This window comes from Tachyglossus aculeatus, chromosome X2 (genome assembly GCF_015852505.1).
Source record: "Tachyglossus aculeatus isolate mTacAcu1 chromosome X2, mTacAcu1.pri, whole genome shotgun sequence".
Taxonomy (NCBI): Eukaryota; Metazoa; Chordata; class Mammalia; order Monotremata; family Tachyglossidae; genus Tachyglossus; species Tachyglossus aculeatus.
This window is the reverse complement of record NC_052100.1, coordinates 6,750,157-6,763,601: the sequence shown is the minus strand read 5'-3', so window position 1 is coordinate 6,763,601 and position 13,445 is coordinate 6,750,157. Positions and strand designations below refer to the sequence as shown.

General features: G+C 45.5%; 1 protein-coding gene across 4 annotated transcripts; it reads left to right on the top strand.

Moving 5' to 3' along the window:
• The first annotated feature begins 1,778 nt into the window (after positions 1-1,778).
• ALAS1 (5'-aminolevulinate synthase 1) lies at positions 1,779-13,220 on the top strand. 4 transcript variants are annotated; one of them, XM_038770763.1, is made up of 11 exons: positions 1,779-1,820; positions 2,940-3,159; positions 4,876-5,100; positions 6,070-6,225; positions 6,423-6,645; positions 8,291-8,475; positions 9,064-9,243; positions 9,451-9,615; positions 10,731-10,999; positions 11,922-12,084; positions 12,919-13,220. In XM_038770763.1, the coding sequence occupies exons 2-11, from the start codon at positions 2,961-2,963 to the stop codon at positions 13,077-13,079; spliced, it is 1,926 nt and encodes a 641-aa protein (XP_038626691.1). In that variant the 5' UTR covers positions 1,779-1,820; positions 2,940-2,960; the 3' UTR covers positions 13,080-13,220. The 4 variants fall into 4 exon arrangements, with proteins under 4 accessions (XP_038626691.1, XP_038626690.1, XP_038626692.1 ...); XM_038770762.1 differs by having other exon boundaries at positions 1,816-1,904; XM_038770764.1 differs by lacking the exon at positions 1,779-1,820 and adding an exon at positions 2,201-2,215.
• The last annotated feature ends 225 nt before the right edge of the window (positions 13,221-13,445 follow it).

The following is a 13,445-nucleotide window of genomic DNA, read 5'->3' as shown; positions in this document are numbered from 1 at the left end:
GCAAGAAAGGTAAGAAGAGGAAGCAAAGTCCTGAGAAGAAAAGGCCTTGCACCATAGAACTGGCATGGGGCAGAGTAGGCCAGTTCGAGCTGGTGTGGGACAAGGCAGTTAGCTGATGTGAGGCAGGGCAGGAAAGCTGGCTGGAACTCTCTAACTGACTCTGGTTGGGGATGCAGGGAAGTAGAAAAGAGGTGGAAGACGGAGGGTGAAAGGAAAGGAGATTAGCTCCAGGAATGAGTGACTGAGGAAGGTTATGTATTTAAAAATCTTTACATATAGATTAGATTTTCATCTGACAGGTATCACATGTGGGTCTGCCTACAGGCAGGGGGATAGACTAGATGAACTCTTGGGGTCTGTCTCAATCCAAGGATTGTGTACACACCTCCAGCAGCACGAGAAACCAGAAGCTGAGGAAAACCAGCTGGCTTTTTCTTGGCAAGGCAGAGGGCTGTTTGTGAGAAGGAGGGTGTACTGCAGCTGTGGGAGGATTACGTTAAGGAATTTTCAAGGGAAAATGTGAGGAATAGAGAGGCAGGAGGATTGGGGGAGGTGAAGAACTGAAAGAATGGGGAAGGGCAGTGGTAAGCATCATCTGAGGACAAGGTGGGAGCCCAGTGGGTATCTTGAAGCAGGTGTGAGGGATACAGGATATTTGGGGGAAAGGAAGTAGGGACAATGGGAGGCATTTTGAGAGAATTACACTGTGGGGAGTTGGGGGAGCAACTGTCTGGGAGTAACTCAGGGGACGTTAGGACATTGAGAAGGATATTTGATGGGGCATTAGGCTTAGAAGGGCATCTTGATGGGGGCATGAGGGGACTAGGGACCCTGGCCACATCTCTGAGGAGTGTCTTGAAGTCAGAAGAGATACCTGAAAAGGTACTGCGTGCATAGGGGGTGTCTGGAAGGACGTTGGGTGCATCGGAGGGAGGAGTGGAAGACATGAAATGGAAATTTTGGAGGAATAATCTCTTTCCCCCAGCTGCTCCAATTCCAAGGCTTACTCCCGTTTGCCCTTACCTAAGGGGAACCCAACTCCCTCTCCCAGGTACCCAGCTCCTCACCCTCCCTATCAACCAATCGTATTTATTGAGCGCTTACTGTGTGCAGAGCGCTGTACTAAGCGCTTGGGAAGTCCAAGTTGGCAACATATAGAGACAGCCGCTACCCAACAGTGGCCTCACAGTCTAGAAGGGGGAGACAGAGAACACAACCAAACATATCAATAAAATAAAATACATAGAATAGATATGTACAAGTAAAATAAATAGAGTAATAATCAATCAATCAATCAATCGTATTTATTGAGCGCTTACTATGTGCAGAGCACTGTACTAAGCGCTTGGGAAGTACAAATTGGCAACACATAGAGACAGTCCCTACCCAACAGTGGGCTCACAGTCTAAAAGGGGGAGACAGAGAACAGAACCAAACATACCAACAAAATAAAATAAATAGGATAGAAATGTACAAGTAAAATAAATAAATAAATAGAGTAATAAATATGTACAAACATATATACAGGTGCTGTGGGGAAGGGAAGGAGGTAATGCCCAATTTTCCTTTCCCCCCCGCCTCCCTCTCCCGGGCAATTCTCTCCCTTCTTCCCCGCCACCCCGCTCCCCCCAAACCCCAGCCTCTACCTTGCGCCGCCCTTGATTGGCTGCGGAGTGGATCCTGGCCTGGTGACGACTACGGTGGCAAGGGAGTGGGGGAGGGGGCGGGTCTGACGTAGCCGAGCAGAAAGAGCGGGCATGCGCAAAATGGGAGAGGGAAGCTGATATACGCATGCGCCTCGGGCTCTCGGGTCTATATAAGTAGGTCGGGGGGGCTCGGGCCGTTTGGTGGTTCACGGATAAGGGGAGCGGTCGTTCCGTCTTCTCAACCGCCTCGGACGTCGCGTAGGTGAAGAGGACGTTTGTGTCCTCTCGTCCCTCTTCGGGAAGTGGGGCGTGGGGAGCCGAGTCCTTTCCCTCCGAGGGAAAGGGCGGGGACTCCCCACGATCTCTTCCCTTCCTCTCTCTTCCCCCCCCCCCACCCCATTCCCGACTGTCGATCCTTTTTCGGATCGCAGTCTGCGCCCCCCCCCCCCCCGCAATCCTCCCAGTTAGAGACTCGGCTCTTCGGAGGTTTTATTTTAATTTATTATTATATATATATATTTACTTTGGACCGCCTCGCTCTGCTACACTTTTCTCTGTTCCTGAACCGGGTGAGCCCCTATAGATGGTTTTGGTCCTAACCATGGGGCCGAGGCCCCCCGTTCTAACCTCCGCGTTGCGGGGTCGGGGCCTCGGCGCGGGGTAGGCGGTAGGGGTGCGTGCGTGTTTGCATATAGGTGTGTTCGTATGTGGGTGTGGGTGTCTGCGGGGGGGCGGCCAAAAAATCCGCCTCGACGGAGATGGGAGCCAGGCGTTGCACCCCCGCGGACTCTCCTATCGAACCCTTCGGGTTCCTCGGGTCGAAGGATGCGCGGGTGAGTCTGTTGGGGTTTCAATCGGATCTTGTAATTCAGGGCACCGCGATCTGCTCTGTCCACTTGTTTTAAACACCTGCAAACCCCTTGACCCTCCCTTGTTCTTCGGTGGCCGTCTCGCCCTCCGATCGTTACCGTTTTCGCTTCTTTGAGCGAAACGTTCAGGGGGAGGCAGTTGGTTCAAGGGGTTGAGCCGAACGAACGGCTAGGGGCTGCCGACTGGTACCACTGGTTCCTGAGCACTTGAAAAATAGGTGGCCTAGCCATCTTCACCAAAGCCTAAGTTGGGGCAGGAATTTTTCTCTTTGGGTGCCAAACTACCCCATCTGTAAATTAGGGGTAATCCTACCTGACCTCCCCCGTGAAGTAGTGTGGGTGTTAATCGAGCCCTTTACTTCTTTGATCAAAGGGGTTAGACAGATATGGTTAGAGCATGTTATTAATAGTAGTCTTTCTACAGGACCTAGAACACCTTCGGAAAATGGAGACTGTTGTTCGCCGCTGCCCATTTCTGTCACGGGTATCCCAGGCCTTTCTGCAGAAGGCTGGCAAATCTCTGCTCTTCTATGCCCAGAACTGCCCCAAAATGATGGAAGTTGGGTCTAAACCTGCTTCTCGGACCCTGGCCACTTCAGCAGCACAGTGCCAGCAGATCAAAGAAACCACCCCAACCGATGAGAGTAAGTGGTGGTTTCTGCCTTTTGTCTGCAGGGGATTGAACCCCAGCCTTGATCCGTATTTGGGGTGTTTGAAGCAGTTCTACCTGTCGACATCTTCACCTGCCCATTCGCTTGCTGGTTTCATAATAGGTCCTTTCTGTAGATGGGCAAGACTTTCCCACTTTCCAATCACAGGAAGTCAGTGTAAAGAGAGAGCTTTAAATCACCTATTGCAACCTTTCTTGCCAAACTTTTGAACTTTTTAAAAAAAGTAATTATGATATCTGTTCAGTGCTCACTCTGTACAAAGCACTGTACTAAGCTCTGGATGGTAAAATGGAATTTTAGATCACTGATCGTGTTTTGGCTTGTTCCCATTTAAGATGGGTTGGTGAGATTTTTTTAATTTCTTTTGTTTTTAGCATAAAGAAATTGAGGGACTTAATCTGGGTAGATTTAGCTCATCAGAATGGCTGGGGAGTGCGACTTTTAGAGGTGCAACCAAATCCTGGGGATTGGATCACATTGCTGACATACTAGGTGTATAATCGGGATCAGCTCTGGGGAGAGAAGCAGGATTTAGAAAACAATTAGGAGGGTGTTTCTGGATTTCAGTTGTATGGAGTGCTTACTGTGTGCAGGGCACTGTACTAAGAGCATGACAGAGTACAACATGAGGTAGTAGAAATGCTCCCTTCTTACAAAATAAATTATAGCAATGTACACAAGTGCTGTGGGGCAGAGAGTGGGGTGGTTAAAGGATACAAATACAAGTGTAAGGGCAATGCAGAAGGTAGACGAAGGGAAATGAGGGCTTAGGGATTTCATTGTAGCTACAGAATCTTTTTTTTTATTTAAACTTAGAGGAAGGTGATTGGTTTTCAGTTTAAACTCACTGAAATCACACTTAAGGAAAAAAAAAGTTCCCTAGGTATAGATCCAGGGAAATTTATGAAAATAATAACAGTGAAATACTTCCTAAAACTCCACGGCGGGCCAAGCATAAGGTGTGACTCATTGGAGTGTCCTAGTATCAATGAGGAAGAGCACTTCTAGAAGGGAGGTGATCCAAATTGCCCAAGGAGAAAAGGAGGTCACTCATGAGAAAAGTATAATTACAGGACAGACATTGTAAGTAAACGTGCTTCTCTGGGTCCATGGAAATGAGACTGTAAGCTTTTTCTCTGTAAAAGTGGTTTACAACTCTAGTTTTCTCAGCACAATCTGGGCCATATACTTTTGTTTTTGTTTTTTTTTTTTAAAAAAAAAAAACAAAAAACAAAGCCACACTCCTGTTGTGCAAACCTTGTTGGAAAACTTTCCTAAACTTTATACAGAGTCTTTAAGGTCACTAAAAGGCCATTTATCAAGAGATGGTTTAAGAAATTATCAGCAGAACAGACATTTATGGAGATTTTTTAATTTGCTTGAATGAGTATCTCTAAGAAAAATCTGCTGACATATGTGTTGCGCATAATCAGGAATCCTAGTGAGGGCGAGAGGAACATGTCAATGGAGTGCGTCACAAGGGGATGTCATAGGAAGAGTTCTTTGAGTGTTTTAATTAGGCATCGTTCACATCATAAACTTGTATTTTTTGTACGTGGGTCAAAATGGGGAGTGTGGTTTGGGTAAGGGAAGCTATAGAGGGCGCAGATGAAAGGATAAACTTTATATGGTGAAGCAATTAGGAAACACTTCAGTTTCTGTGTCTCTCTCTTCTCCCCCCCCCCATAGAGGACAAAGCTTCCAAAGCTGTAGCCCAGCTGGCCCAGGTTGAGGCCCAGCAGACCACTGAGGCTCAGCTTCCTACTGGACCCCCATCTTCTATTGCAAGCCAGGGCACTGCAAGTAAATGCCCCTTCCTGGCAGCACAGATGAACCATGAAGGCAGCAATGTTTTCTGTAAAGCCAGTTTAGAACTTCAGGAGGATGTCCAGGAAATCCAATCTGTAAGGAAAGGTAAGCCAATGTGGGTCCCTGCTATTATCATAATTAATATACTGTTGACAGAAAGCAAGATTTGCCTGTAACCTGCTTTTTGTTAAGAGTGGGGTATCAGCTGTTAAGGATGACCCTTTTCCAATTATGGCACTGTAATAGGGCTGTCTTGCAAAATGTGGGACTTCTTAGTGACTGTAGTACACAGTAGCATTGCTTAACATGTTTATGGGAATGGTTTCATTTCTGTAAACATCCTGTACTGTCACTGTGCCATAAGCAGGCTGGGTTTCCCATTTTTCTGGAATATGAAAGCTGTGGGGTGATGAAGTGACCACCATTGGCTTTCAAATTGTACTTCTTACTAGGACAAGCCTGGGTTAGGAAAAGCAGCATTCTGGGCTGTATTTGTAATTGTGCAGAAAACTAGAGTGTGTGGGTGTGCTTTTCTATATATATACACACACAAAAATAAATAAATAAAGGAAATCTGCCTGAAATGTTTCATAGTACCTCAAGTCCAGAAGTTTGTCCTGGACTGTAGATCATATAGCACCAAAAAGCTTTTGTCTCTGTAATAGCTAATAAAAGAAGCTGAAACCTATTTCTAAAAGCGTTCTCTGAAAAGTAGAAGGAGCATGGCCTAGTGGAAAGAACACAGGCCTGGGAGTTAACAGACCTGGGTTCTAATTGCGACTCCACCCCTTGTCTGCTGTGGGACCTTGGGTGAGTCATATAACTTCTGTGCCTGGTAATTTTATAGTTGAAGTAAGACTGAGCCCAATGTGGGTCATGGACGGTGTCCAACCTGATTAGCTTCTATCCACCCCAGTGCATAGTACAGTACATGGCACATAGTGCATAACAATACCATTTGCAGGGACCAGGGAGTGGGGGAGAGAATGGTGAAGGTGGTATGAAATGAGAATTTGCCATTGGACTGGCTTTGTTTTTTTGTTTTGTTTTGTTTTCCTTCCCCTTCATGAACAGAGGTTGCCCAAACTCCAGCTAATCCCGCTGTGATTAGTGCTAAAACGAATGGAGAAGAGCAAGAACAGAACCATCTGCTGAAGAATTTTCAGGATCTCATGCGAAAGCAAAGGCCAGAAAGGGTGTCTCACCTCCTTCAGGATAATTTGCCCAAATGTAAGGCTCATTTTTGTGGTTGGGTGACTTGAAGCAATTAGTAAACTCAAAAGAGAAAGAGAAAGTTACCATTTCTTTAAGCCTCTTGTTCGGAGTTTGCCTTAGCTAGGTGATGCAAATGGTGACTATTGACTGTTTACCCCAGGACCTATTAATAGCAGAAAACAAACACAAAAATCTACCCTTTCCCTTTTTAGCTGTTTCCACTTTCCAGTATGATCGTTTCTTTGAGAGAAAAATTGAAGAGAAGAAGAACGATCACACTTACCGGGTGTTTAAAACTGTGAATCGGAGAGCCCACATCTTCCCCATGGCTGATGATTACACCGACTCCCTCACCACCAAAAAGCAAGTGTCTGTCTGGTGCAGCAATGACTACCTCGGGATGAGTCGCCACCCTCGAGTGTGTGGCGCCGTCATGTAAGTCACTCAATCAATCAATCAATCGTATTTATTGAGCGCTTACTGTGTGCAGAGCACTGTACTAAGCGCTTGGGGAGTACAAGTTGGCAACATATAGAGACAGTCCCTACCCAACAGTGGGCTCACAGTCACACTCCTCATCCTAGCTTTCCCTGAGAAGCCCCGCTAGGTAGCTGGGCAGCCCTCCTTGCTAGCAGTGATTTGTTCGTTCGTCTGGGATTTACTTGATGGCTGCTGAGTTTCTTGTAACTTCTAGGACTGGTGATTTTGAGTGCTTTATCTCCAACAAAATTCCTATCACTAATTGACATAAAGACTCAGCCAGTGGCAAAGCTACAGCACTTACTGTAAGCCCTACAGTATATATACGCTCACACAATATTTAAATACCATATTTAAACACTCACACTCCTCACCATAGGCTCTCAAGTTGTACTAATTACAAGAACAAGCATGGGTTAGGAAAAGCAGCATTCTGGGCTATATTTTGTAATTGTGCAGAAAATTAGAGTGTGTGAATACCCCCTCTTTCTCCCCCCCCCCCCCCCCACATACACACAAAATACTGTGCTAAGCTAAGCACTGGGGTAGGTAAGATAATCATGTTGGGTACAATCACTGTCCCACACAGAGTTCACAGTCTTGATCACCACTTAATAGGTGAGAGAACTGAGGCACAGAGAAGTTAAATGACTTGGCCACGGTAACACAGCCGATAAGTGGCAGAGCCAGGATTAGAGGCCAGATCTTCTTGACACCCAGACCCATGCCCTGTCCACTAGGCCATGCTGGGTATTTGTTCAGTGAGAGGGAATGAGGAGCTTGCATGTAGTGAATTAAATGTAGTTGAAAGGGCTGAAATATTCAGCTGTTTAAAAGTCGGCCCTCCTTATGGCTTTGAGCCATAACCCTCTGCTTCCAATGCTAAAATATCCCTCTTTGTCAAATGTAGTAGGGTCAGAATACATTGAATCTGTAACACTGTACTACCCGTGATCTTGGAACTACTTTGGTAAGTGAGTAAAAGTGGTTTCACTCAAGGCTTCCCAATAGTGGCTGGTTTTAGGAAGGTGGTGTTAACAAGATGACTCATCTAAATTTATAATTCTAGTCCTCTTGTAAAATCATCTGTGGTTAAGTTTCAAAGGGGTTCATCAAATCTCAAACTAGCACCAGTTCAGTTCAAATTGTTTGCTTGAGAGCACGGTTCACGTAAGGTCTAGTTTGGGGCGGCGGGGGAAGCCTCTAAAAGATACACTACTAAATTTACAGTAAGCAGGTACTTATCTTGGGGTAGCCTGCAACCTTATGCTTTCAAAAATTCTGGAGTGATAGTAAGTGATGGGCTTGTGTGTGTTGAGCACTCACTCTGGGTTGAGCACTGCTGAAAGCACTTGACATGGTCCAATACAACAGAATTGGTAGATGCATTCCCAGCCCACAAGGAGCTGACAGTCTAGAAGATGTTATTATTGATGAGGGGAAAAAAATGACTGTGACTTGCTTAGCTACCCAGTCAGTGGCCTTGCTCCCATGAATCCTGTGCTCTCAGCGCCAGAGAAATGAACTCTTCACGCTTTAAGCCATGGCAATGTTTAGGAGCACTGGCACTTAATTACTTTCATCTCCAATATTTCTTAAGGGACACGTTGAAACAACATGGAGCTGGAGCAGGTGGTACCCGAAATATTTCGGGAACTAGCAAATTTCATGTTGACCTTGAACAAGAGCTGGCCGACCTCCATGGAAAAGATGCAGCCCTGTTGTTTTCATCTTGCTTTGTCGCAAATGACTCCACTCTCTTCACATTGGCTAAAATGATGCCAGGTAAGAACTCCAGTAGTGTGTGGAATGACACAGTTGGGGAGTTTCACCAGAGAAATAGTACTTAAAGGCAGCTTACACTTGAAGAAGCCTTAGGACAAAGTATTCAATCAATCACTCATAGTTATTGAGCACTTACTGTGCAGAGCACTGTTATTAAGCACTTGGGAGAGTGCAGTAAAATGGGTTGATAGGCACGTTCCCTGCCCATAAGGAGCTTAATCTATAGTTCCTCTTTGAAAGAAATAGTATGTTGCGAACTTGCTTAAAACTTCTCTTAAATTTAAAAGCTACATAAAAAGTTTCAGTGGGATATGTCCTAATAAAAAGCCTGATAGCACAGCAAACCCACTTAATTTTATTGTCTTTTCATCTAGTTACAGACTTTTTTTCTGTTTTCTGAACAGGACAAAAGTCCCACTAAACTCTTCCTGCAACCTTGCCTGAGAAACTGCCCTAGGTTTAATTCCCTTGTCCCAAAGTTCTAAAACAGCATTTTTTTTTTCCTCCAGACCTATTTCTGTAATGTCTGGGGAATGATACTGCTTTTGGGTCCAAAATAGTAACTAATGTATTTACTTGACATCTCAGGCTGTGAGATTTACTCTGATTCTGGGAACCATGCCTCCATGATCCAAGGAATTCGAAACAGCCGGGTTCCGAAGTACATATTTCACCATAATGATGTCAGCCATCTGAGAGAGCTGCTGAAGAAATCTGACCCATCGGTCCCCAAAATTGTGGCATTTGAAACAGTCCATTCAATGGATGGTGAGTCTGCTACTTGGTGAATACAGGTTTCTCTCAAACTTAAGCAAACCCCAAAGGCCTGCTTGAGGGATGATATCAAATAGAAATTGCTATTGCGTTGTGGCTTTTTTTTTCCCCCTCCCCTCATGTTGCATCTCGTTTCTTGTATCCAGCCCATAAATTTGATTCTGGTGCACTTAACCAACTTTTCACTTGTTCTTTGTACAGGTGCAGTGTGTCCCCTGGAAGAACTCTGTGATGTAGCTCACGAATATGGGGCCATCACATTTGTGGATGAAGTCCATGCTGTGGGATTGTATGGCACTCGTGGCGGGGGAATAGGTGACCGTGATGGAGTCATGCCAAAAATGGATATCATTTCTGGAACACTTGGTAAGGATCTCTTCTGGAACTTGGCTTTCCAGGGCATACATTAGATGTGGGGGGAAGAGTTAAAAATGTACAGTGCAGCTTCTGAATGAAGAGGATTTATAAGAACCAAAAGAAGCAGTTAACCCTCCCCCCTCCCCACAAATAAAAATGCTTCTCAAAGGGAGACTTTGAAGATCAGCAGAGGTCCCTGATTGCCCTAAGGCGACTAAACCAGTCGCCATTGGGAAAATTTCCTGACTTGGCTAAAGGGAAGCAGCTCTTAAAGGTGCTTCACCTGCTGAGGAGGTGGTGTTTAGGGATCTAGCCAAAGCTGAACAAAAGTAAATCCTCCCAAATGGTATAAGTTACTACCGTGATACAGTGGTGCCCGGATTTTTAGAAAGACTATTAATTAACCAACACAATGTTCTCTTAATAAGGCTTATTGGACGCTGTAGCTTGATATGTTAGCGTGCCTAATTCCGAAACCTGAGATACTGGTTGTGTAAAGAGATTTGGTGGCAATTGAACTAAGATGATTCTGGCTGTACAACAGACTTAACTGAGCTCTTTCCGGTTGGTCTGGCAAGCCCTAAGCATCAAAGCTTCATTTTTTCTGTAGCAACATGAAGATAGAACAGTATGTACTAAAACACATAATGGACTTATCTGCTGGACCCTCCCATCCTAAGTGTATTGAAAATAGTATGCAGCAGGCATTTTAGTTTAAACTAAAGTATTGGGATCATTCTTATCCCCAAAAAAACCCCTTCATGAGACAGGCTGGTTTCAAGTGATGTGTGGAAAGAAGTAAGAGCAGGTAGGCTAATGACAGTAGTTCATAGATCCAGTGTATGAGGATGTGTGAATGGGGGTGGAGGAAGCTACATAATTCAGATGCACAACCTGGATGTCTGCCCCTGCCTCTGATACCAGCTGCCTCTAGGACCTAGGGTAAGGCTCTTCTCTTCTCTAGGCTCAATTCCACCTTTTTCCAGACCAGACGGTAAATCCCTTCCCTCCTGTGAAGATCAAGGTGGGGCTGAGCAAACTACTGCCTGCTCCAGAGAAGTATGCTTTATAAACTTGGAGATGTGATACTGTTGCTACAACCCATTTGTCTGTTCTCTTCCTAGGCAAAGCCTTCGGTTGTGTGGGCGGCTACGTGGCCAGTACGAGCTCTTTGATAGATACGGTGCGGTCCTATGCAGCTGGTTTTATTTTCACAACCTCCCTCCCGCCCATGCTTCTGGCTGGAGCTCTGGAATCCGTCCGAACCCTGAAGAGTGCGGAAGGACAAGCCCTCAGACGCCAACACCAACGCAATGTTAAGCTGATGAGACAGATGCTAATGGATGCCGGGCTCCCTGTTGTACACTGCCCCAGTCACATCATTCCAGTCAGGGTAACGACCAGAGTATTATTGCCAATTATCAGATCCAAAAGGGCTTGCGGGGTGGGGGAAAGTGCTACTGCTTTATAACCATACCATGGTGGCACAGGCTTAAACTCTGGAGAATTACCCAACAGAAATTGGGTGCGCCTTAGATTAAATAAGAAAATATTTACCCCTTGCTTTAAGAGTCTATTCAACTGAAGAATAACAATGGCCACAATAGGCTTGAGGAAGAGAAGCTGTAGAGGCCTGACTCCCACAATGCTTCTGTCAAACATTCAGTTCTTGTAGCTACCCTGGCACTTGGCAAATAGTAAGCGCTGAACAAATCCATTATTATCATTATTATTAGGCTGTTGAGGTGGGGCTTCCATGTGGTTTCTTCTGGTGTAATTTGATCTGTATGTCTTGTTTCTGTTGAGGCTATTGAAACAGGAGTATATGTGTTTGAGGAATAATTGGAGTGGGCCCTGTGCTCTGGGGACTTTAGTGACCAGCAAGGCATTGACTCTAATGAAGGAATCACACTTGTCCCATTACATTGCTTTTAACTTGAAAGCCTCCTGGTCCATACTAATGGAAACATTCAGCCGCTACCTCGAGCTGGCCGTTGGCTTGAGCCAAGCTTTCTCAATGGTGTTGAGATTCTGAAGCCGTGAACGTTGAGGAGGGAAGGAGGCTTTATCCATCTGGAATGTATTGTGGTACCTTAAATTGCAGTAGTCTGAAAAACCAGGTTTCTGCTCTGTGGAGTGTCCAGGAAACTCTGCTTAGGTGAGGTACTGCTGTTGTGGCAAAGCCCGAGGGTTCACTTTTAGGTGTGAGTCTTCTGCCTGTAGAATGTGGGCATCTAATGCTGGCATAGCCTTGCGTTGGCTATGGACCGTGCCCTTCCACTGCTCCATCTCTGTCTAAAATAATTGTCACTTAGGTTGCAGATGCTGCCAAGAACACTGAAATCTGCGATGAGCTGCTGCGCAAGTACAATATCTATGTTCAAGCAATCAACTACCCCACGGTCCCCCGTGGAGAAGAGCTCTTGCGTATTGCCCCAACTCCTCACCACACACCACAGATGATGAACTATTTCCTTGGTGAGTAGCTGGAACTGTTCAAAAGTTGCCCAGATCCTATTGGGAAAGCTATTGGAGGATTTGCTTTTCACAGATTTAGAATGAGTGCCTTCTGGTGCATCAAATTTAGAATAAAACTACCCCCAGCAGACTCTCTTTAGATTGAGCCTCATGAGGGACAGAGAGCGTGTTGAATTCCCACCTGTGTTTTCTCTCGGCACTTAGTGTGGTGCTCTGCATCCAGTAAGTGCTGAATAAATACTAAAGGCAGTCTGTTCTCTCAGCAATTAAAGAGAAAGTCTCCTAGTTGGGGACATGGTTACCAGCTCTGAATTAGTGATGAAATGTACTTATGTCTTCAGGTATTAGTTTGACCATGTTCATTGACCTTAAGTCCTTTATTTGCTGACAGTCAGGAAGCCTGTTACCTGGCTTGTATTTCCAATCTGCTCAAATACTGAATTGACCAACTCCTACAAGTAGAGGCAGGAGCCTAACTCATCTGAAAGGAAATAGACCCCATGTCTTAGATCAGACAAAGCCCAACTTGGACCTCTGCACTACCATCTCTGGGAGAGGAATGGAGTTGGCTGGAGCAGAGCTGTTACCGTCTCACCTAACCCATGTGCACTTTAAAGAGTAGAGCTGAGTTCAGGTGTCACCTGCTTTTGAAGGCTTGTGCTGAGAAGTAGGGTAACCTCACATCAAGCAATTTGACAAGAAGTCTTTGAGAAGAACATCTTAGCCAGAAGGGGGAAAAACAGCTGCTTGCTCAGTTTGTTCTGTATGCTTGTTAGAAAGCAGCCTCCTCTAACAGTCTCTAAAATTCAATCCTTCTCATTGTCTTCCCCACAGAAAATCTCCTGGCAACGTGGAAGCATGTGGGTCTGGAGGTGAAGCCACACTCTACAGCTGAATGCAACTTCTGCAGGAGGCCCCTCCATTTTGAAGTCATGAGCGAACGAGAAAAATCCTATTTCAGTGGCATGAGCAAACTTGTCTCTGCCACGGCTTGAATGTAGCTACAGTACTCTGCTTAAGGGAGGCTGCTCTGTCCTTTCCACAGAGTGACTGGAAATGAATGGTATCTTAAGCCATAGCGGAAAAGTAGTTCAGAAATAAAATTGTTAAAGCAAGTGTCCTGACTTACACGTTAACTGGTGCTGGCTTTGTCATGAGCCCCGTTGCAGTTTCTTATACATCAACCGGCCCCTAATTGTATTTTTGAAAGCCTGAGGGCAGGGGCTGTTGGTCTTGTAGGGGGGAGATAGACAAAAACTTGTTACGGAGTGTGAAAGCCAGAAGAGCAAGGGGAAACAGGGCATAATACATGCAGTTAAGATCTGGCTGAACAAGGGTGACCAAGGGTGACCGTAGTTATG